Source organism: Magallana gigas, chromosome 3 (assembly GCF_963853765.1).
Source record: "Magallana gigas chromosome 3, xbMagGiga1.1, whole genome shotgun sequence".
NCBI classification, from domain to species: Eukaryota; Metazoa; Mollusca; class Bivalvia; order Ostreida; family Ostreidae; genus Magallana; species Magallana gigas.
In genome coordinates, this window is record NC_088855.1 from 39,919,257 (window position 1) to 39,942,219 (window position 22,963).

General features: G+C 33.7%; 1 protein-coding gene across 14 annotated transcripts in view; it reads left to right on the plus strand.

Moving 5' to 3' along the window:
• LOC105320544 (kinesin-like protein unc-104) overlaps nucleotides 1-22,963 on the plus strand; it is a 33,374-nt gene that overhangs the window by 3,151 nt on the left and 7,260 nt on the right. Inside the window, exons 1-42 of one of the 14 annotated variants that reach the window (XM_034481573.2) lie at nucleotides 4,054-4,182; nucleotides 4,300-4,436; nucleotides 6,467-6,570; nucleotides 7,002-7,084; nucleotides 7,262-7,441; nucleotides 7,891-7,956; nucleotides 8,839-9,017; nucleotides 9,158-9,269; nucleotides 9,395-9,538; nucleotides 9,755-9,772; nucleotides 10,151-10,229; nucleotides 10,328-10,406; nucleotides 10,653-10,792; nucleotides 10,973-11,147; nucleotides 11,285-11,360; nucleotides 11,575-11,654; nucleotides 12,028-12,119; nucleotides 12,235-12,375; nucleotides 12,480-12,533; nucleotides 13,346-13,387; nucleotides 14,133-14,214; nucleotides 14,349-14,421; nucleotides 14,515-14,617; nucleotides 14,752-14,903; nucleotides 15,709-15,881; nucleotides 16,577-16,720; nucleotides 17,346-17,483; nucleotides 17,667-17,785; nucleotides 17,927-18,015; nucleotides 18,106-18,211; nucleotides 18,534-18,702; nucleotides 18,814-18,904; nucleotides 19,026-19,144; nucleotides 19,251-19,346; nucleotides 19,645-19,704; nucleotides 20,870-20,920; nucleotides 21,494-21,565; nucleotides 21,745-21,902; nucleotides 22,194-22,299; nucleotides 22,421-22,535; nucleotides 22,651-22,736; nucleotides 22,834-22,937. In XM_034481573.2, coding sequence (XP_034337464.1) covers nucleotides 6,471-6,570; nucleotides 7,002-7,084; nucleotides 7,262-7,441; nucleotides 7,891-7,956; nucleotides 8,839-9,017; nucleotides 9,158-9,269; nucleotides 9,395-9,538; nucleotides 9,755-9,772; nucleotides 10,151-10,229; nucleotides 10,328-10,406; nucleotides 10,653-10,792; nucleotides 10,973-11,147; nucleotides 11,285-11,360; nucleotides 11,575-11,654; nucleotides 12,028-12,119; nucleotides 12,235-12,375; nucleotides 12,480-12,533; nucleotides 13,346-13,387; nucleotides 14,133-14,214; nucleotides 14,349-14,421; nucleotides 14,515-14,617; nucleotides 14,752-14,903; nucleotides 15,709-15,881; nucleotides 16,577-16,720; nucleotides 17,346-17,483; nucleotides 17,667-17,785; nucleotides 17,927-18,015; nucleotides 18,106-18,211; nucleotides 18,534-18,702; nucleotides 18,814-18,904; nucleotides 19,026-19,144; nucleotides 19,251-19,346; nucleotides 19,645-19,704; nucleotides 20,870-20,920; nucleotides 21,494-21,565; nucleotides 21,745-21,902; nucleotides 22,194-22,299; nucleotides 22,421-22,535; nucleotides 22,651-22,736; nucleotides 22,834-22,937 — 4,246 coding nt within the window. In that variant the 5' untranslated portion in view covers nucleotides 4,054-4,182; nucleotides 4,300-4,436; nucleotides 6,467-6,470. Of the gene's footprint in view, nucleotides 1-4,052; nucleotides 4,183-4,299; nucleotides 4,437-6,466; nucleotides 6,571-7,001; nucleotides 7,085-7,261; nucleotides 7,442-7,890; nucleotides 7,957-8,838; nucleotides 9,018-9,157; nucleotides 9,270-9,394; nucleotides 9,539-9,754; nucleotides 9,773-10,150; nucleotides 10,230-10,327; nucleotides 10,407-10,652; nucleotides 10,793-10,972; nucleotides 11,148-11,284; nucleotides 11,361-11,574; nucleotides 11,655-12,027; nucleotides 12,120-12,234; nucleotides 12,376-12,479; nucleotides 12,534-13,345; nucleotides 13,388-14,132; nucleotides 14,215-14,348; nucleotides 14,422-14,514; nucleotides 14,618-14,751; nucleotides 14,904-15,708; nucleotides 15,882-16,576; nucleotides 16,721-17,345; nucleotides 17,484-17,666; nucleotides 17,786-17,926; nucleotides 18,016-18,105; nucleotides 18,212-18,533; nucleotides 18,703-18,813; nucleotides 18,905-19,025; nucleotides 19,145-19,250; nucleotides 19,347-19,644; nucleotides 19,705-20,285; nucleotides 20,307-20,869; nucleotides 20,921-21,493; nucleotides 21,566-21,744; nucleotides 21,903-22,193; nucleotides 22,300-22,420; nucleotides 22,536-22,650; nucleotides 22,737-22,833; nucleotides 22,938-22,963 lie in introns of those variants that run through there. The other 13 variants (XM_066079734.1, XM_066079736.1, XM_066079737.1 and 10 more) reach the window with 13 other exon arrangements.

The following is a 22,963-nucleotide window of genomic DNA, read 5'->3' on the forward strand; positions in this document are numbered from 1 at the left end:
TCTGATTTTATTATTCAAGGTCAATGTACACATACTTTTCAGTTAATACTGTATTAAAGAAGGTTTGGGAAGCAGCTAGGAGTGTCTCATGGTATTTTATTCTAACAAGTTGGTTCTATATTGCTTGTTTTGTAATATGGCTTTTAATTTGTTACAGTAGTAATTTATTTTGTAAATATTCTTTGGCATATCAAACACCTCCATTATTAAGCTTCCACAGGAAGGCCTTTGATAATCATAGATCAGTGAACTGAACTGGAGTATTGACGTTATTTTAGTGACCTCAGCCTCCCACACTCAAAGACAACAGGAAATTCTCTATCTGCTTTTGCAAACCCAAATACAAGTAACCAAAGAGTCACTACCAACTTGCTCTTTGTTTTAGACTAAATATGCATTTTTTTAAGCTTCATCTGATTCATGCATTTATCGATCTGTGAATCATAGTATTATATATTTTTTGGTGTGTATTTGATAACGTTAAAGACAAAAGGCATATTGATTAAAGCGAGACATTTCTCAGTAGAAGACCATTGGAGGCCTGCAGGCGAATCGATATGGCCTAGGCTCTTCTTATCCAAGATGCTAGCTAGGGATTGTTTGCTTCTGTTTCAGGAAAAATTGGATTTTTATGCACTGATTCTTGTTTTTGCTGTCTCTCTTTTATTTGCAAGTTGATTAACATTGATGTAAGCTTCCACTTGTATGCCAGTCACGATACGGCAAAATAAGTTTCTGTACTGCATCAACTCTTGTTAGGTTTCATCACAATGCTAATAAATTTGATTTTTATATTTCTATCAAGTCAAGCTCATTCCTTTTGTTTAAAAAATCCATTTCATCTCCCCTTTCCCTCCCTGAGATCTCTCCCTATTTTTTTCCATTAGGAAAAGGATATGGATTTTGATATTAATTTAATTTTTTGTCAAAAAGCACATTTACTGGCTTCATAGGCCATTTATGTTGATATGGCTATTACATGTAGTAAATTTAGTAAATATATGTAAAGGAGATTTGATGATTTGCAATGGTGCTTGACTTTTCTTCCATTTGGATGACTTTTTTGTTTTCTTCAATAAAATTCCTTTACAAAAATTATTAAATTGGATATTATTTTTATCACTTAATCTGTCAATCTTATCAGTACAATGTAATTGACAAAATCCATAGTGACATTATGAAGGAGTCATATCAAATATTTTATATTCAGTACATGTGAAATTTCCAATACATATTGAAAATATAGTAAATACATGTAGTACATAGTATATGTAACATTCAGGAAAATTCAGTTACTTTTTGTAATCTGCTATTTATATGGCTTTATACCTAAATTTACTTTTTAACCTATGGCAAAATGACCTGCACATAAAACATATCAATCTGTGCATGAGGTTTTGTTTTCATTTTGTGTAATTTTTGTTCTTTTGGAGCCGAATTCATCTTCATTTTTTGTACTTGTGTGGTGGACAGAAAATTGAGTGATTAAAAATTAATTCATTTTATTGGTAGATAAAATTTATCTACCAAATTTGTACTCATAAAAACTAGGTTCAAACAGTTCATGATTTTTCATAAACTGCTTCGTGGTTTTTACAGTGTAATATATAATGCTTATTTTCATAGCTTCTGAAGTTCACTTCCCAAACCTATCTGTAAGTGCATAAGGTCATTGCTTATGATAGATTTACAATGAAGTGTATTAAGCCTCTAAGAAAAACCTGTGATAAAATGGCCAATCTAATTACTAATCATCTTCTATAAACCTATTAATGACAGCAATGGTTGTCAGTATACATGTAGTTACCCCTCTGGCAAACTTGAAGTTGTTGTACATTATATAGATAGTGCCTGTTTGGGAGGGTAACAGTTGAAATTGACACCCCGAGAAAACCATTGTCAACCGACGCGAAGCGAGGGGTGTCAATTTAAACTGTTATCCTCCCAAACAGGCACTATTTATTTTGTTATACTGAATGTCTTTTTTAAAATTTTTAAGAAAATTTTACTGTTTTTATATAGGAATAACGTGAATTCTACAGCGAACCGTACGCGCATAATTTTCGCGCATGTAACATTTTTTTTAATGTTACCCGTTGCCAAGTGCGTTGCTAACGCTGATGGTAATAGTAAATATTATTAACTGCGTCTTAACCAATCAGATTTCAGTATTTAACATGAAAGTATAACAACAAGTATTGTGTTGCCTATGGAGGCTGATTTTGATATCCAGAAACACTTATACATTTCACTTTAGTATAATTCTTTAACTTAATTGCCTCGCTTTCTATGAACTTAAACAATGCAACATATCTCCATAGACAGGCAGAACAAAAACGTTTGGTATTGGGTATGATATTGATGAACGTTTTGTACATTTACTTTGATATGAAACTCTTAGCAGACTACATGTTTCTGTTGATAAGGTTGATTAAAGACTCTTGCTGAGACATTCAACAATCATCCATATTTAGAATGCACTCAATGATATTCACAGATCAATATCAATTGCAATAATTATTCGAGATAATTTTCATAAAGCGTGTCATGTACCAGGTTCTCAATAACTGGCTGTGTATGCAATTGGCTTTTAATTAACTATTAAACCAGTAAATGTTATTAGCATTTGTGGAATTTTGATTATGAATGCTTTGCCACTGTAACCCTACCCAGCAGGGTTCAGACAGAGTAACAAGTTCTCCAATAATACCATGGTAACAGACTAAGCTTCATTAAAAAATCACAGAACTTTTGTTATGGCAGTTTGTTTTGTTTGACAGTCAGTGGGACTATCTTAGACTGTAGATCACTTTTATAAGTCCAGATACCAAATGAACGCCATTGGTGTGTTGAAAAAAGTAACTGTTTTATTTAACCGGTATACATGATATATAAGCCAAAAACTTTCTCATCGTATAATCTTATAATGATTTAAAATCCATATAATTGTACCCAAGAAAAATGCTCAATTTATCCATCACAGTGTAACATCTATTGAAAATGTCTTTAAACTACTGGATAGAAGATACATGTACTTGGATCATACATTTCATCATTTTCTAGTTCAAATTTTGACCTACCGGGTAATGTTTTTGAAATTTTGAAAGTTAAGCTTTTATTGTTTCTTTGTAAATGGCCATCATTTCATGATCAATTGATGTGAATGTAACCAGGTATATAATTTGTATATTAAATTACAGCGCTAGCGTGTTTGATTGGTATACGTGTTTAGAGTGAATGATTGTATGAGAGTTTAATATCTGTAACGTGGACAATGACAATATACTTAAGCATAAGGATTGTTTGTCACGGTAAGACTTAATGTAATAAATTAAAGTCATTCTAAATTGTAATATTACTGTTTCATTTCGTTGTCTAATGTGTATGTTTGTCTGTGTCTAATTGTCTTGTCATTTGTGTCTATTCTGTGTTATTTGTTTAATTACGAAATTTCAGGTTTAATATGTATTAATAAATATATAACAACGACCCAAGCTTGGCTTATTTCGACCACTGGCTACATGAAAATTAACAAATAAATGATTATAGAAATGTTGTTGACCTGTAGTCTGCAAAATAAGTATAAGGTATACAGCATCATAAAACCTTCAGGAAATGCATCTGGTGTCAAGATCTTGTCAAGGACAGGGCTTAATTAATGATGGGCCAAGAATCAATAAAGATTTCAAATTGGTGTACTTCATAGATGATGCAGGATCTCAGAAATAATATTGTGTTGCAATTCAGTAAGGTGGGAGGGAGATGAAAAATGAGATGTTTTAACTACTGGTCCAGGGGTGATATTCTAAGAGAGAAAAACTAATACATGAATGTCTACTCAATACTCTCTTTGTTCAATTAAGCCATTCTGTGCATTATCCTATTTCACAAATAGTATTCCTTTTGATGAACAGAAATTCCCTTTTATGTGTAATCCCTAACTCGGCAGAGGGTCACTATCCAGATCTGTGTACTAACTCCTGCTACTACTAAGTTCTTCTGACAGAAAATCATTAGGGCTTCCAACATCCCAAAGATCAATAAACCATTCCAAACGCAACAGTGATTCAGAATGCAGTAGGAATTTCAAGCTTGGAAGTGAAGCAGTCTGATTATAATATGATAACATATGACGTTATTTTGTATTAACATTTTATTCAACCGGAATTGTAACTTTTCGTTGTAAGTAACAGTATTTTGGGATAATCGCAGAAAGGAATTTTGGGATGAGAGAGATATTTGTCACAGTAGTGGAATTTGTTCAGAGTGTTTGACAATAGGCTTCTTTTCTTTTTTCAGGAAAGAAACGTTTGGAAAATAATGGATTTAAGTGATCAGTAGAATTCAAGCAGAATGGACACAAATTTTACAGACTAGCAGACGGGGATATTTTGATTTGGTGAAAATCCCAAGTGAAGGGACAAGAACCGTATAAGGTAGGGTACCAATGAAGCAGGTGCTGTTAACTTAACAGATTGGCAAACATTAATTACCATACTGTAGGATTCAATGAACTGTAGATTATGTCTGTAATAATTATGTTGATTAAAAGCCCATAATGCATGTTACGTAGCAAATTACTTCCCTTGTTCCAAATTTCATCCTTGGAGTAGGATGGGCTTGAATGTTAAATTTCATATTCATTTGGCGATTTCTGTAAATGTCTGTTATTGTTTGCCAATGATAGCATATTGTCAATATTGGAAATTCAGTCAGACATGATGTCAGGGAAATGTTTATGCATAGACCAGCAGGCTCCATACTCATTATTGATTTATTTCTTCAATTGGATGTTAGGTGAAGCAATATAGACTAAAAGGGAAATCAATATTAATTATGTATGGAATGAAAATTACTCCTGTGAATCCATGTAGGGTGTCTGGGGTTAGATTTTACTCCGCCTGAGCAGGTGATATCTATACATGCATAAGGCATCAAGGACATTTCAATTCTATTGAGAATTATGCGGGTTGTAACTTATATGCTTTACATTGGCAGATAGTACCATTTGATTTTAGGGTAAAAGGACATGGTCAACTTAGCTAGTATCAATGTTGTGTCTGGAGAGCTTTAATTAACTTAAAAACCTATGTGTTTCTTCCTCTCTCAGCAGTATTGCATTTTATAGAAACCTGTCATGTTGTTTTATAAATTGATGTTCTTAAAACATTATTGAGTAGTTGGTGTGAGAAAATACCCAATTTTATGGCTGTTTATTCTGATTGCTACATATTCTTTACCAAGTGGTTTTTCATCACTGTTAAAGTTTTTAGGTAATAAAACTACCAGTATCTAAGTGTACACTGAATCGTATGAACACAGAACTAATGCATGAACATTGTATGAGGGAAATAAAATATGTACCTACCTGCTTGTACAATGTCAGGTTGTGTGTGTGTGTGTGTTAATCATTTTTCAATACAATTTAATAGGTCTGACAGGGAAGTGTTTATTATAGTCACTGTTAGGTTGGGAAGAGGTTGGATATGAGGTACAATTCATTGTATCAGTATAAACAAAAGTGAAAAATAAAAAGAATGCAGGATCCACCACAGTGAAATATACCTTCAAACCCATCAGTTTTGACTGTCTTGAGAAGTTGCTCTGGAAACTATTTTTGACTGAAATATCTTTTTCATATCTTACTGCTTGTGTAAATGACGGAATTGTCCTTCTTTTAGTGCAAGAAATTTAAAGAAATCAGAGCATACCAGTATATCATATAATTTCCGTCATAGTCCTCCCCACCACACCTCACCCTCAGTATTCCATTGGTATAATGATAATGTACAGGTGCATTGGTACTAAGACCCAAACCAAACACTGCAACAAGTAGTAACACTGTAGCAAGCTTACACAATGAAGACAGGAAGGTATTTAGTTGTGTAGGGAAGCCATGATTTATTGATGAAGTCTGACTTTTATCTGTGATGATAAAGCAAACACAAGACTTCTGATCTGTCACTGCATTGCCATTTTGCTGCTTGACATTAGTAACTGTGCCAGCAGTCTGTGTTCAGACTCAACATGAAACGGAATCGGCTTCGTTCATTTAACCGTGCCGGGTAACTATTTCTTTCCTCTTTACCTACGTCGCCATGGTTGATCAATAGATCAAAGATATATTCAATCGTTAATTTGCTGTGGGTTAGCATTCCTGTAGAGGAAGTAACTTGATGGAAAGCTAAAGTGGCTAATGAGCCTCCTTTCAGATTGGAGTTGCTTGCATATTTAAACTGAAATGAGCCTCTTTTGTTCATTTTCTATATCTGCAAAAGCAAAATAAAAAATCCTTGAGTATTGCATGAAAACTCAAGGGAGATTGAATGCAGAATGAAAAAAATATAACACATAATACCAAAAACTATTATATCAGGACTTTTATCATTAGTTCATTAATATATAATGAATGATTATGGGTAATATTTTAAACGTATACAATATCAGTTTTACTGTATATTCACAGCAAGATGTCGTCAGTCAAGGTCGCGGTGAGGGTGCGACCCTTCAACAGCCGTGAACTCGGCCTCAACTCAAATCTCATCATCAACATGAAGGACAAAACAACATGTAAGTTTACGATGGACATGGCACATGCATAATCTGTGTTCGAGTCCATGACTGTCAAAGTTAATCATCTCAATAGCTAGCACAGAGAAAACAATGTGACAGTAGTTGATAATTAAGTGGATTGATAGTCTTAGATAAAGAATGAGGAAATATTTCATGTTTCTTCACTTGAAATTTAACTGAGTTAGGTTTTTTTATTTAAATTTTGTAGGAGTATGATATAATTGAAACAGCTAGGAAGTAAAAGAATTAATAATGATTTAATTTAACTTATTTTGAATGTTTCGAAAGAAATAAGGACATTAAGCAAATTTGGGAAAACCTTTGAGAACATTTGAAAAAATGTAAAAATTTAAGTTAATATGAATGCTCTTGGCATGTTTTGATATTAGTTCTGGTATGAAATGCATTATTTGATGAAACTCTTTCAGTTATAACAAATCCAAAGGCAGGTCCAAAGGATCAAAAAGTTCGCAACTTCAACTTTGATTACTCTTATTGGTCTCACACAACAGTAAGTTTACTATATATTACATGTGACATCTCTATCATTTTAACTGTAAAATATGGCATATTGTTTATAGACATAAAATGAACACAGTTTTATTTAATGCCTTCAGTTCCATTTTTTGAATATCAAGAAGCAAGCAAATATGATTATGCAATGTACATGTCTGATTTGTATCTACAGCCAGGTGATGAAAACTTTGCAACCCAGAAGCAGGTGTATGAGGATATAGGGATGGAGATGCTGGACCACACCTTTGAGGGCTACAATGTCTGTATATTTGCCTATGGACAGACAGGAGCGGGCAAAAGTTACACAATGATGGGCAAGAGTGAGCCCGGACAAATGGGAATTATTCCTCAGGTTGGACAATGAGATTTCCATCTTGTATGTTGCATTGATCTGGTATAACTTAAAGGTTCCTGACCCCCATTTTCACTTAAGGAGATTTTAGCTTTAATGATTTTGAGTTTTAAAAAGAAGTTTTGATTTTAATTATAAATGTACAGAATTTTAACTTTGGTGGTCAAATTATGTGTATATCAAAAACTTCAAACATGATAATACCAATGTAAAGGGGTAATAGTCATTAGTTGAGAGAGTGAGAGTTATCTTTCTTGTAAGTAAACTTTTGAACCATTACCAGGCATCCTTGAACATTTCACATCTGTGATGCTGTCGTTCATGGACTCTTTGTAAAATACAAAGAGTTATCATAATCTGAGTTACCCTGGCCTTAAATTTACTTCATGTTAACAAATTATCAAAAGTAGATCATTTTGTAACAGGTATTTTTGTATTGTATATTTCAGCTATGTGAGGATTTGTTTGAAAGAATTAAGGCAGTGAAGAGTGAAGATGTACAGTTTTCTGTGGAAGTAAGTAATTATTGTATGTGAGATTTAAATAAAGTATTTGTTTCCATTGAGGAGTACATTCAGAATTTGATGGTAGACAGTACATGTATACAATTATTTAATGCTTGAGCAGTCAATAGACCAGAATATTTTTCCCTTGGTGCAGGGAACAGCTCAGTATGATCTATTGCCCGAGGCCAACGGCCGAGGGCAATAAATCATACTGAGCTGTTCCCTGCACCAAGGGAAAAAATTCTGGTCTATTGACTTTTCAAGCATTAAATAATTGTTTTATTACCTAATTCCTTTTTTAGTTTTCCGGGTTTACAATTGGCATATTGCAGATTGTTTTCGTGCCATTATGCAATATACTAAGATTTGTTTTCATCTTTTACATGCACCAAACTTGTTGCATGCATTACAACATCTCAGTTTAATATTAGTTAACACAAAGAAGGGGGGAGTCTTCAACTCATTAGATTTTAAATAGTCTATTACCTTATATGAGGCTTTAAAACTGTTGATTTTTTTGATACTCCATTTTGATAACATTGAATTTTGTTTCACCAAGTACTAAAAACAGCGTCTATGTAAAGGAATATACACTCTCTGAGAAAGAATGTAACATCATATAACATACACGCGTTCTGATATACGTTGCCGATCCAATAGATCACAGTCTATTGACCGGCGGTCCAATAGATCGCAGTCTATTGACCGGCGGTCTAATAGATCGCAGTCTATTGACCGGCAGTTCAAAATAGACACAAATATTTAATTTGTAATAGAACTACAAAATCCCTTTGATTAGGTAATAATACTAAATAACCAATGGATTTGATTTTTGGAATGTACCGGTATTTCCATGTTACCTGATGATATGTACATGTATTTGATTTGTAGGTGAGTTACATGGAAATCTATTGTGAAAGAGTGAGGGATCTTTTGAACCCTGGAAACAACAAAGCTCTGCGTGTGAGAGAGCACCCTCTGTTAGGTCCCTATGTGGAGGATTTATCAAAGCTAGCTGTGCAGTCTTTTGATGATATTAATAACCTCATAGATGAAGGAAATAAGGCTAGGTATATTTATATATATATATATATAACTACAAATCAGTAATATTAAGTACATGTACCACTAAGGCATTGTACATTGTGAAATTAAGGGGAATAACTCTTTATTGAACTGCAGTCAGCATGTTGGCTATTTACTTTTACAGAACTGTGGCTGCTACAAATATGAATGAAACCAGCAGTCGATCCCATGCAGTATTCACCATTATTTTTACTCAGCGTAGAAGAGATGAAGCTACCAATATGGTTGGAGAGAAAGTAAGTCCATAACAGCTCTGCAGCTTCTATCTTTAATGCTCATAAGGTTATTGACAATTGTACATTTTGCAGTTTATTAAGATTTAATGTAAATTAATTGTGTAATTTTTTTCTAATTTTTCCAGGTTAGTAAAGTTAGTTTAGTAGATTTAGCAGGAAGTGAACGAGCGGATTCAACAGGAGCCAAGGGGACTCGACTCAAAGAAGGAGCGAATATCAACAAGTCCCTGACCACTCTCGGCAAAGTCATCTCAGCACTCGCTGAAGTCGTAAGTGTCTCAGAAAGGAAGGTATACAAATAATGTATATAATATCTCCACTATTTTCTTTTCCACCCAGGCTGTAATTAATAAAACTAGGTCCTATGTTTTCATGTATGACAGAACTAATGATCATTAATTACTTTGAAAGAAATGTACATTGTATGATGTATTGAACCTAACCCTGATCCATTCAGAGTTTTGTCAATTCCATTTTATATGTAGAGTGCGATGGACATCAAAGTAAGTGGGAAGTGTTGTTAAAGTACAAGTACTGGTACACATGAACCTGCAAGAAATTGGTGTTGTTATAATTTTGGTTTACAGTTCGATGCCTTAAGAAGAAAGATTGCTTTTAAAGATGGATATTTTCTTGAGTTATATAGAGAGAGTTGGTTATTGGTAGTGTCAAAGTTCATGACAATATTTGAGGAATTTAACATTTAAAACTGATCAAGATTGCTTTTTCCTGTGGAGGCGGTCCTTGTAGATTTGCATGTGCTTGTTTTTTTTCAGCCAAAAGAAATGTGTATGCCTTGAAACTGATGATTGAAAGTTTTGGAGTTTTTTGAATTGTAAACACTTAGCAAAGCAATGATTAATATGTTTAAATCATTTCAGTCCAACAAGAAAAAGAGGAAGGCTGATTTTATTCCCTACAGAGACTCTGTGTTAACCTGGCTGCTCAGGGAGAACTTAGGTATGGAAAATTATCCAGAATTTTGGATTAGAGATGATGGATGAGAAATAATTTAGTTGACATGGATATCATTTGATGTATTCAATTTCATTTTGTAGGAGGAAATTCTAAAACTGCCATGATAGCTGCTTTGTCACCGGCTGATGTTAACTATGATGAAACACTCAGCACTTTAAGGTTTGTGAACTTTTAATTCCTTACTATTTGCTGTGAATTCAAATATAAATTAGCAAGAAACTACAATAATAAAGTGTGCTGTCTTTAATAAAATATAATAATGATTCAATGCATGCATCATAATAAAGTACCATTTCGTATACAGGTGGTGTATCTTTTTAAAGCAATAACATATGTAAAAGAGGTGTTGAAATATACATTGTACTGTCAGGACTTGTATTTATTTTTGTGTCCTTTCTGTATTAGATATGCTGACAGAGCCAAGCAGATTGTATGTAAGGCTGTGGTCAATGAAGATCCAAATGCCAAAATCATCAGAGAACTCAAGGAAGAGGTGGCTAAACTGAGGGAAATCCTGCATACAGAGGGCATTCAGCTTGGAGAAGGTAAGAAAATATGTAAAGTGTCCATTGTGAATATGATAGTAAAAATTCATTTCATTTATAATATGTATTTATTTAATTTTTAGGAAAAATTAAATTGTTCATATATATATTACCCAAGAACTATTTAAAATCCACTTGTGGTGATTTTAGAGTTTAAATTTATGCTTTTTTATGATTAAGGAATTGAAGGACTTCCTGATCCAAGAGTAATGACAAGATCCAGGAAAGATTCTTTGACAATGGATGATGGAGAAAATGCCATAGAGAGGCTTCAGATGTCTGAGAAACTGATCGCAGAACTGAATGAATCATGGGAGGAAAAGCTTCGTAGAACCGAAGCAGTTAGAAAAGAAAGGTAACTAGCTTTCAGAAATGATGTTTGGTTGTTTTTGTGTGTCCATTCATAGCAAGGGGAAGGAGGAACAAAATGACTTTGGGCTATTGATATTGCATGCAATTTATGACAGATAATAAAGGTAGTGCCTTTTTTAGGGAGGCAACTCTAGCAGAAATGGGAGTTGCTCTGAAGGAAGATGGTGGAACTATTGGTGTGTTTTCACCGAAGAAGGTACAAACTAATTATATTTGTATCACTCATTCATTGATTTTTTTTAAAAACACATTTCCGTTTATAATTTACATACTGCATAGAGATATTTATGCAGAATTTACATAAGAAATGAAATTACTGGTATTTGACCAAATTTTTATAATAAAACTTTTCTCATCGAATTTTCCGAAAATCAATATTATCATTGAGCTTAAATACCCTTTGTTTACAGTCACCTCATTTGGTCAACCTTAACGAGGATCCACTGATGTCGGAGTGTTTGATCTACTACATCAAAGAAGGAACAACGAGGTATATTATCTTAGTCTGCTCTGTACTGGATACTGTAAATTCACAATTAGAAGCAAGGAATTAATATCTGCGTAGAATCGCGAGAAATACATCTTGCAAATTTTAAAATCTTGCTTTTATTTTTCAGCGCATGTAAACTACTTGGATAAGATATTTTGATAAAAATTTGCCATTCCCAATTTAATATTCTTGCGATTTGATAAAAAAAAACCAGTTGAGTCTTGGAATTAAGTAATCGCTTACAAAATAAGGAATCTATAATAGAACAGTGCAATTAGATTAATGCTGTTACATGTAGATACATGTGTTTATTAAGTGGAGGGTAGTATATGATGGTTAGATTTTTGTCAGTATGTTAGCTTTTATGCTTTAGAGTTGGTTTGAAGGATGCAGCCAAGAACAACGACATTCAGTTGAGTGGATCCAACATTTTTGAGGAACATTGTCTTTTCCACAACAGCGAAGGTAAGTCTTATGTTTTTTGCCTGATGTTAAGCAAAATTGACTACATTAGATACAAAGATGAGATTTTTTTTCCATGCTGTAAGAAAGTTACATATTATGATTGTGATTTTTATAGGAAAAGTGACTTTGCTGCCCATTGAAAATGCTGTTGTGTATGTGAATGGTAAACAGATAACAGAGGAGACAGAAATGAAAACAGGGGCCAGGGTCATCATTGGTAAACACCATGTCTTCAGGTTCAACCACCCAGATCAAGGTACGTACAAAAACACTCACTTCAACACTTTGATTTTTATGCATGAACATATACTGTGTGTGCATTTTAAATTTTATCTTAACACTCTGGCAATTTTTTTACAGCTCGTCAAAGTAGAGCACATCTCATTGACTTTGATCAAATAGAATCTGTTGGATGTAAGTATACCTGTCACATCATCCTGCAGTATATATCATGGCTGATTTTGCTTAAATTAATCTGCATGATTGAATTGAAAACTGTTTACAAATGAATATCAAGCTCTTCATTTAAAATGCTGTGTTTTGCTTTGTGCAGAGTGCATGAATCTAGCAGCTATAAGCATGTAACCTTTTACCAAAAATTCCAAACACCTTTCAGAATTTTTCACATTCCATTTTACAAAGCAATAAATACAGTATAATTGCTTCTCCAAAAGGATGCTGGTTTTTACATGTAAATAAATGATACTGATTTGAAAGCTTTTGAGAAGAGTCTTTAATTATAACTCAGCATGGCTGACTTTGGTCATGGTCTAATGAGCTAATGGGAAAGACTTTGTAACATCCAACTGATATCTTTAAAAAAATGAATAAGAATAACCAAAGTTCTCTATAAAAGTCTGAGACAAAAAGCAAGCAATAAATCTTTATCTAATAGTCTATGCCAAAGAAAACTAATTTTAATCCAGGAAAAGTGAAATTTTAAATACCCGGTATTTTATCACTGGTAGTAGATTATTTTTGTTCTAAAATATTTATCTATAAAAGCTTACATCTCTTTACTAATACATTTTTGTAACTTTTACGAAATATTTATCTTCAGTAATTCAAATGTTTATTAATCTCATCTGATTTATTCCATGTTTTTCCCATATTCACTCATTTTATAAAGCATGCTGAAATCCCCAAATCCTCGAATTGCAACAATTTTTGCATCATTGTTTTTTGAGTTTGCATTCTTTAGTTGCTTATTTCATTGTCTAATTTAGCAAATGAACAAGAAGATGTGAAGACAGAATCGGAACAAGAAGGTAGCTCGTTAGAATTTCATTTCATCATCACACAAGCCTGTATTCCTTACAGCACCCATACAACATTGAAGTTCATAATTGTAGCATTATATTGTGTTAAAGTAGAAACAAGCAACCTTGTCAGTCAATTGAATTTGCTTACATTATTATCACTATCTTTTTAGAATTTTAATTCATTAGTATTTGCAGAAACTTTTGATCAATAAGTCATTTTTGCTATTTATTTGCTTATCATGCAATTATTTACATGTATTTGGAAACCTATGTGGATTTCTTATTATAGGTTACTGGTACATTTTTCATAGGAATGATATGTAATTGAACTCTTTCTTATGTTGAAGGAAAAGCATGATGCATTATTTTGTGAGAAAACAATTCATAAATGCATTTGTTTAGTGACTAAAGCTGTAACTTAATGTGTCACATTTTGTACAGAGAGAACAAATGGCTCTGACGAACATATTTTATCATAACTGTGTTAAAAAAGAATTAAGTTTGAAATAAATACAAAGTTCATGCTCAGTGTTATCTGTTAAAAGGGTAAATTTACAAAAATAATGCTTTTATAGTACATTAACTGACATATCTGCAACTGATGCTTTTCTATGTTTGAATTGATAAATCATATACATTTAACTTCCTAGAAGAGATTGCTTAGGGTAATATCATACTAATAGTTTCCTTTTGTTTAGATAAAAGTTTATACATGCATGAGTGAGAAGTAAAGTATGTTCTCTCTTTATAGCGGAGCCAGTGGATTGGACATTCGCACAGTTGGAGTTGTTAGAGTCTCAAGGCATAGACTTACGGAGAGATATGGAAGCTAGGTAAATTATGATATCATTTACATCAATTTATTTGTATAATTATGTCTAATATAGATTCTGATCACGTCTGATTTATTACTTTCCAGAAAAGCATAAGCAGTTTTGATTTTCAAATATTTCACTTTTTTTCACAGGCTCCAAGGTTTAGAGGAACAATACAGAAAAGAAAAAGAAGAAGCGGATCAGCTTTTTGAACAACAGAGAAAGGTAATTTGGTAAATACATGTATTTCTCATGTGATGAATAGAAAGATTACAGGATTTAGTTAAGCATGTGGATTAATGTATTGATTTTGTACAGGATTATGAGACAAGGATCCAGAATCTGCAGGAGGAGGTGATGCGTCACTCCATGATGTCGAGCTTTGCAGCCACAGAGGAAACAATTGAAGAGGAGGAAGAAGGTATACCCATTTGTTTAATGTAATCAATTGAAACTGCCTGAAATCCAAAATTACATGCAGAGTCAAATACATGTCAATGGAACGAATTCAAAACTGCTTCAACAGTCAGATGATAAATCTATTTATTGTTGTAGAGTTTACATGGACTGAGAAGGAGAAACAGGTAGCTGCCTGGGCCTTCAGGAAGTGGAAGTACCACCAGTTTACTTCACTCAGGGATGATCTGTGGGGAAATGCTATCTTCCTCAAAGAGGCCAATGCAATAAGTGTGGAACTGAGCAAAAAGGTACACTTCAATCATTCTCTCCCAAAAACACTCTCTTTCAAATCTTTGCATATTTGTCAAGAAATCTGTACTGTCTGTTTAAATGGTATACATGTACATGTATGAGACAAAAAAAAGCTTTAATCTTTGGTTTTGGTATTAGGCCTAACAAAAAAAATGGTTTGTTTCCGCTTTCATGCTGAAAAAAAGTAGGGTCGGTCAGTCGTAAATTTTTTTTTTTTTCAAATATTTTTTCCCTTTAATATCGCAGTATCCATACATGCCGGTTAGATACTGACACTGCTGAATGGTATAAAATGAGAAATACTTTTAATATCATTCCTGACTATTATTAAAGCTGGTCTTAAGAAAACATAAAAATGATATTATATATCAGATACTTCCTCTGCCAACGATGAGAGCATTATTAAAATCTACAACACATGGAAACATGCAGCCATTTTGAAACAAAACATTTGAGTTACACTGATTTGAGAAGAGTAACTGTTTCAAGCGTTTTTGTGACCAAAATTTTGAGTAATTTTTTTTCCAAATCTGATAAAAACGAAAATAAATGATTTTCCATCAAAAATCCTTAAAAAAAGTTTTGAGTCGGGGGGTATAAGCTAGGGTCGGTCGGGAAAGCGGAAACAAACACTTTTTTTCCTTAGGCCTTATCTGTCAGTTACTGGGTGATCTTTGTGTTTAAATACATGTTGTTAACACTGAAGGTGGAAATTTTACTGTTACATGTATCAGAGTTTGTATATTGAAGTGCTCAGTACAAAGTTCTATTTACCTGAATTTTCTATTTACCTGATTGTAGGTACAGTTCCAGTTTGTACTGCTGACCGATACTCTCTACTCCCCTCTTCCCCCAGAACTCTTCCACCCTGGGGAGAGGGATGATGATCGCCCCTTCCCCAGGACAGTGGTGGCAGTGGAGGTCCAGGACACAAAGAACGGAGCCACCCACTACTGGAGCTTGGAGAAGCTAAGGTTGGTAACTTAGATGTTAGATGTGATCATCATTGCTTGCACATAGGACTTGATTTATTTCACCACTAGGAGAGTTCTTTTAAATGGACAAAGAGGGGATATTAAAATGGATTCTTCTAAATTCTAACCAATTTTGTTAAAAACAGAATTAATATCAAAGTCAATTTCTTTATTTTGGGACATTTTTTTAAATCAATGTTTACTTTTGGATATTGTTTAGGATATTTTTTAGGCTTTTGTTTTGAGGCAAATCTTTTCGGCAAAGTTGGAAAATTGTTAAATTTTTATTGTTTCTTGTCCTGTAAATTCTGTAGTGTCATAATTGTAGTATCATCATCTTGTAGTGGGAAATTGCATGTGCAAATTCTAAATTAGCTGTAGTGCATCAGGTAGATCAAAAATCTCCTAAGTAAAATAAAGTGTTATGAATTTTGTCCAGTCACAGAATTGAGATGTATACCAGTCTTGGCTTATGGTATAACACACCTCATCATTTTGCATGAGTTCCAACTTTGTCAAAATGAGATGCGTATGGGCTAGATCAAATATAATCTGAATTTCTTTCCCTCCAAAATAAAACGATAGAAATCTGATTTTCCTGTTCAATTTTTCATGAACTCTATACATCTGGCTTGGTGGTTATCTTTTTTTCTGTTGCTGTTTAAAGGGGGATAACTGTGTGAGTTTGATTTTAGACACAGGTTGGAGCTCATGCGAGATATTTACAATGAGGATCAGTCGCCCGGCACACCAGAGGCCAAACAGAATTTCTTCCAATGTCTAGCAGGCTGTGGGCCGTCACAAAACTACTTTAACTTCATTAACCTCATTCCCTCCAGGTTAGGTCCTGGATGTTGTCCTTTCTCCTGCTTCACACTTCTGTTCTTCTGCATCATCTCTCGCACTCTTATAGTTTGGTCTTACTTTTTGTTTTGTATAGCAAGAGTTGACATTATCATATATGAACAGCTTCTTGTTATCTGTATGTGAACCACAATATTGGATTTTTCTTTTGAAGTACATGTACATGTTCAATATTGAATTTTTCTTACAAAGTATTTTCCCTCTTAGTATGGTGTTGTGTGAATGATTTTGTTTATTTTCTTATCTCTAGTTCATAGGTTTTCATATAACTGTTTAATATATTTTAATTACATTGAATTCCAATATATATATATTTTTTTTACATGGTATATAATTTACTAATAAATATGGTGATGTTTATTGGATGATGATTTGGCTATGTTTTGGCAAAGTGCCTACTGGTGAACACAAAATTTGTTTAGGATTTTTCTTACCACATGTTTTTGAAAAAAAAAATTCAAAGTCAAAAAGTTTTATTTTCAATTTCACAATGCATTCTTTGGTTTTTCTGGAACCAATTGTAAAAGATAACATTTCAGCATTGTTAAAAGTTGCATTATTTAAAAAAAAACCAATCCATGGACCTTTATGCTTTTACAGACAAAGACTTGAGTTGATGAGACAGATGTACCACAATGAAGCAGAGTTATCTCCCACTTCACCAGAGCCCAACATTGACTCAATGAGTGGAGGAGATCCATTCTACGACCGATTCCCCTGGTTCAGGCTGGTTGGGAGGTAAGCAATGCCAGTACGAATTGGTAGAGAGGACAGGGCTAGAATGTTAATTATCAGTATTATAGTTGGATGCCATTTACGGCTATTTGACTGCTTACCAGGTTCATTGTGTACATGTACCAGCTTACTGGGTTTTTGGTCTTTATGTGTGATAACTGTGTAAAAATGTATTTTTTTTTAAAGAGCTTTTGTGTACCTGAGTAACCTGTACTACCCTGTACCATTGGTGCATCGCGTGACAATTGTTAGTGAGAAGGGAGAGGTCAAAGGTTACCTCAGGGTGGCTGTGCAGGCAATAACAGGTTAGTTAGACATACCCAACAATTTATATACATGTTCTGTACATGTACTGTCTCAGATAGCTTTGTTCTTTAAAATATCTGTTTTGTAATCTCAATATCTAATGTATAACCAATGTTTTTGTCCATTATTTTCCTCTGTAGAGAAAGAAGAAGCCCCAGATTACACTCCAGGAATCAGACAGTCTGGAAATGCCAAAATTTCTTTCAATGACAATGATTATTTTAAAAGAGTAAGTATTATGTTTGAGCCTTAATTCTTAGTACATGAAACATTTCAAAGAAGAACTGGTTTCACTTTAGAGTTGATTTTTTTGTTGCAGAAACAGCAATTCAGTGACTTGTCCTCACAAACGGCGCCCTCTACTGAGAACCTGCGATATGTGGAAGGTGAAGGTCAAAGTCCAGACAACTCTATCAATACTTCTGGTGACTCTTTTTCATAGATTTTAACAATTTTCTCTCTTTTATTATCTTTTATAGTAATTTACATAGTATAGTTATACATATTTACACTGTATGCAGGGAATTATTGGTGTCCATTTTATTTTTGCCCTTGTTATCAGCGAATTTAAGAATGGCGGAATTCCTATATCTCAAATTATCTCTCTTTAAACACAACTTTGTCAGAGCAAATTCAAGAAGGGGCAAGTGAAGAAGGGCGAAAATAACACAGGGCTAAAATAACCATGTATACAGTATATATGAGCTTAGATATTTTTGATAACTATCATTTGATTTACCTGTATAGAGCCATATATTTGTGAGACGAAGACCAAAGCAGTGGATCTCTTCCCCGACATTGATGAGAAGGAACTCCCCAGTCACCTCAAAGTGGACTCGCAATTCCAGTTCAGGGTCACCATCCTAGAGGCTTCTGGGATAGCTTCTGAATATGCCGACATCTTCTGTCAATTCAAGTATGCTCTATTTGACAGAGTAATGGAAAACAAATGCCCAGTACTTGTATGGAAAAATACATTTACAGGTTATTTTAATGCACCGATGAATTTATATTTTCTTGCTTCCAGCTTCTTACATAGACATGATGAGGCATTCTCTACTGAACCCTTGAAAAATGGTGGAAAAAGCCATCCTCTTGGATTTTACCATGTACAGAATGTAAGACTTGTCCTATATTTTTCGCTTCATAGTATACCATTGGTATATTCATTGTCTTTATTCTGATACTAGTTTTCTTATCAATATTTATGTAAAAGATGGCTACAACTTCTTTTTATAGTTCACTGTGTCAGTGTCTAAGTCATTCATAGACTACATCAAAACACAGCCACTTGTGTTTGAAGTGTTTGGACACTATCAACAGCATCCATTACATGAACAGGCCAGAGAAATCCCCTAGTATGTAATCTTTCCTTATCTTGGTTTTTATGCACTTAACTGTTTTAAAATTTGAAACAGAATTTTTTTTCAAATGAGGTGAAATTTTTACCTGTCATTTTAACAGCAATGTCCGACCCAGACCGAAGCGTAATTTTCCTCCCATGATTCCAGTGTCTAAACCAGTCCCCTCTCCCAAGTACGGAGTGCTCAGTCCGCCAAGGTATGTAATAATCAAATTACTCTGTAATATATTCTTGATAAGTGAAACTAGAGATAAGCATGTACAAATTAAGAGAAATTTTTGACATCAGAAACATTATTTGAATCATTAAAAAGTATAATATAATGTTTCAGCTACTGGTATTTAAGACCAGCCATATTTAATTTCTTTTGCTCCTAAGTTTGAACTTATCATATTTTGTAATAACTCAACAAAGCAGATTTTTGTTTTCATTTTGTTCAGATTTAAGTCTGTATCTTGCTATTTTTTGTTTACACATCTATGTTGTGTGCTACAGAGTAAAAAAGTCACAAAAACATGATTTGCTAATTGAAGTAAAGAAAGCAAACAAAGAAGGGTAAGATCATGCAGACTAGAGCTAGAATGGGATGATGGAAACTAATCACATTAATTTCACAGCCAGCCTTGTATACTTGAGTATTCAAATTCAAAAATGAAACTGTATTTACTGCATCCTGAAGAAATATTGATAAAAGAATATCTTTTTCATAAGCGAAATTCTGTATTTATTGAATTGAAGTAATGAAAGGCAATGAAAGAATTTGACTCGAGTATATAATGAGGTTTTTGTTACTTTAAGCTTTTATTTTCTACTTTATTCTCTGGTTTCCTGCTTTTTAAAACATTCTCTCTTTGGATTAATTTCCTGCTAACAAGTTTCATTATCATCATCACAGCTTGCAATTAACAAAGAATTTGCTTACTTAAACACAGTATGCATTTTGAATAAATCTGGGAGCTTGATCCAATTCCCTGTGCAATGTGTTAATACATTCAGCAAGTAAACAATGAATTAATATTGAAAAATCATACCATTTAGGTAATTAAAAATGTATGATACCAGTATATTTATCATGGAATTCCAAATTTGTATAACCCATGGTGCCTTTGTTTACATGCCTTTCTCATTATGGACAGTAGGAAGAGATACAAGTATTGGTAGGTTATCCACCACATTCGCTGCTTACATTAAGCTTATTCAGCATTGATATTTTTCATTGCTGCAGAATTTTTTCAGCTATTTGTTTTTGGCTTTTCACAGTTTTGAGAATAAAAAGATACTTCATTAAATAAGCATTATCATTTGCTTGAAAAATTGTTTTGAAATTGTTCAAATGTTTTTTATAATGAATATCATTTTTGATGCTTAAGTTTGTGAGGAAAGGCATGTAAACTGAAATTTAGACAAGACCTATGCACAAATGTAAACATTTAATTTGTTAATATTTCATTGACAGTAATTAAAAACATACATATCAATATTTTATATGCTAAAAATATTCATATCATCTTTACCCTTGAATTCTTTGCACATACAAAGTGTAAAAAATAGTTCTTGACTTTAACTTGTTCATGTTTGATATGATGTATTGCTTTTCATATCCATAAAGAAACTTACTGAGTTCTCTTTCTTGGTTTCTGATAACAATATGTCTGCTAACTTGTGCTTGAGCCGGTTTGCATGCACTGGGTTTGTACACGGTTCCCTCTGTTTGGTTTAGGTTTTACGATTCTGGTCGCAGTCTGGAGTCCCCACTTTCTCCTGGTTCGAAGTAGGTATTGCCACCAAAGGTGACCGTAGATGTTGTACCTCCTTCAAACCTCTACCAATCTTTACCTTAGATTTTAGCTTTACTGCACTATGGGCTAAAAGTGTATCACTTTTTAAAACTTTTTTAATATGTTTTGTTTTCAAGAAGATGTAGGGAATTTTTGTCATTAGATTTATCCAAAGACAAGTCTTTAAATTTTGTATTTAACTTTTCTCTATTATTCTTTACTTTTGGATATTCATTATGATAAGTAAATACATGTGTCTGTCACCATACCTTCACAGAAATACCAGTAATGTGATTAGAAAATAGCAACTCTAAACACCTCACAACTTTTTATTCCGTCATCATTATCTTAATTTTTTATATCTTAACTAATACACCATTAAAAACCACAGCACTTCACATCATGCAGCTTTTGAATGTTTTATTGCATTGATTTTTCACTTTTATTCTTTTTAACTAACTTTTCAAAAAATTTAAATATTGAAATGTATACATACATTTACTTATGAATTTCCTGCGGTTAGTACAGTATGAGATAATTAAATCTGATATATCTTCCCTTTGCAGCTGTAGTCACATACATTCCAGATTTGACCTGCTTGTTTGGTTTGAGATCTGTGAGCTAGCACCCAATGGAGAGTAAGTAAAAAACACACATTTCAATGCACTTCTCATTCTCAACACACAGCATCCAAGGACATTGATTCCCAATTTAACCCTCACAATTCTACAGTGATACTTTCTGTACCTCCTGACCTGCCTCTTTTTACATAGATTGTTTTGCCATGTTACCTAAACCTCTGTTCCATTGTTTGTAGGTACGTTCCCTGTGTGGTGGACCACAGTGACAACCAGCCGTGTGCTGGGCTGTTCATGCTCCACCAAGGAATACAGAGGAGGCTAGCCATCACCATCATGCAGGAACAGAGTCCAGAAATAGACCTCATCTGGAAGGATGTCAAGGAACTGGTTGTTGGTAGGTACCAGGACATGTACTTTATATTCAAGTCTCTCTCATTCTAGTTTTATTCCTGTTGATAAAAGGTCTCAAGTCCCTTTATATCTTGTCAGACAATCAGGAATTTTGAAAATTGGGTGAGAAATTGTATGATATTGAAAAGTACATGTATGATATTGAAATGCAGTTGATGGTTGTTTAGTCATTTTATATCAGTGGGTCTGAAATAATATACCGGTAATGCAAATGTGTACAGTGGAACATAAAAATTACACAGTCATATAATTGCATATTCTTTGCACCCGATAGGTCGTATTCGCACTACACCAGAATACCATGAAGTAGACAACGAGACTTCTGTGCTGTCACTCAATCTTTTCCCCGCCTCCTACATTCAATACCCAGGAGATGACAGGTGATTACACTTATGAAATGCCACAATTCAGCAACAAAACTAAGTTGCAATATGCTGTTCAGTATGAACATGTTTTAATTCATTAACTGCAGCATGAGGTTTTGGGATTTTTTTTTTCCAGAATTTACTTTCGCTTTGAGGCAGCCTGGGATAGTTCCTTACATAATTCTCATCTGCTGAACAAAGTCACTGCCTCTGGTGACAGGATTTATATGACGCTTTCAGCCTACATTGAGGTAGGAAGATGGAAACTGGGGTTATTTTTCTTTAAAAGTAAATATCTAATTTGTGTTACACATAATTTCTATAAGAGTATGTACTGGTAATATTGAATCTGTTGTACTCTTTTAGGTGGAAAACTGCCAACAGCCTGCTTGTATCACCAAAGATTTAAGTATTGTTATTCATTCAAGAGACACCAAAATTTCTACCTCAAGGTATGAAAATGTGATGTTCAAATGATAAAAAACCTATCGTACTATGTAAATGATTTTATCCTGCAAAGAGCATAATATGTGTGTGATATTTCTGTAGAACCTTGAGGAACTTCTTTGGAGGGAGTAAGTCTCTGGACGGTAACCGTGTGAGTGGGATCTACGAGCTGTTCCTGCGGCGGGCCTCAGAATCAGGTAGTCCAGGTATCTGTGTACCCCACCACACCTGT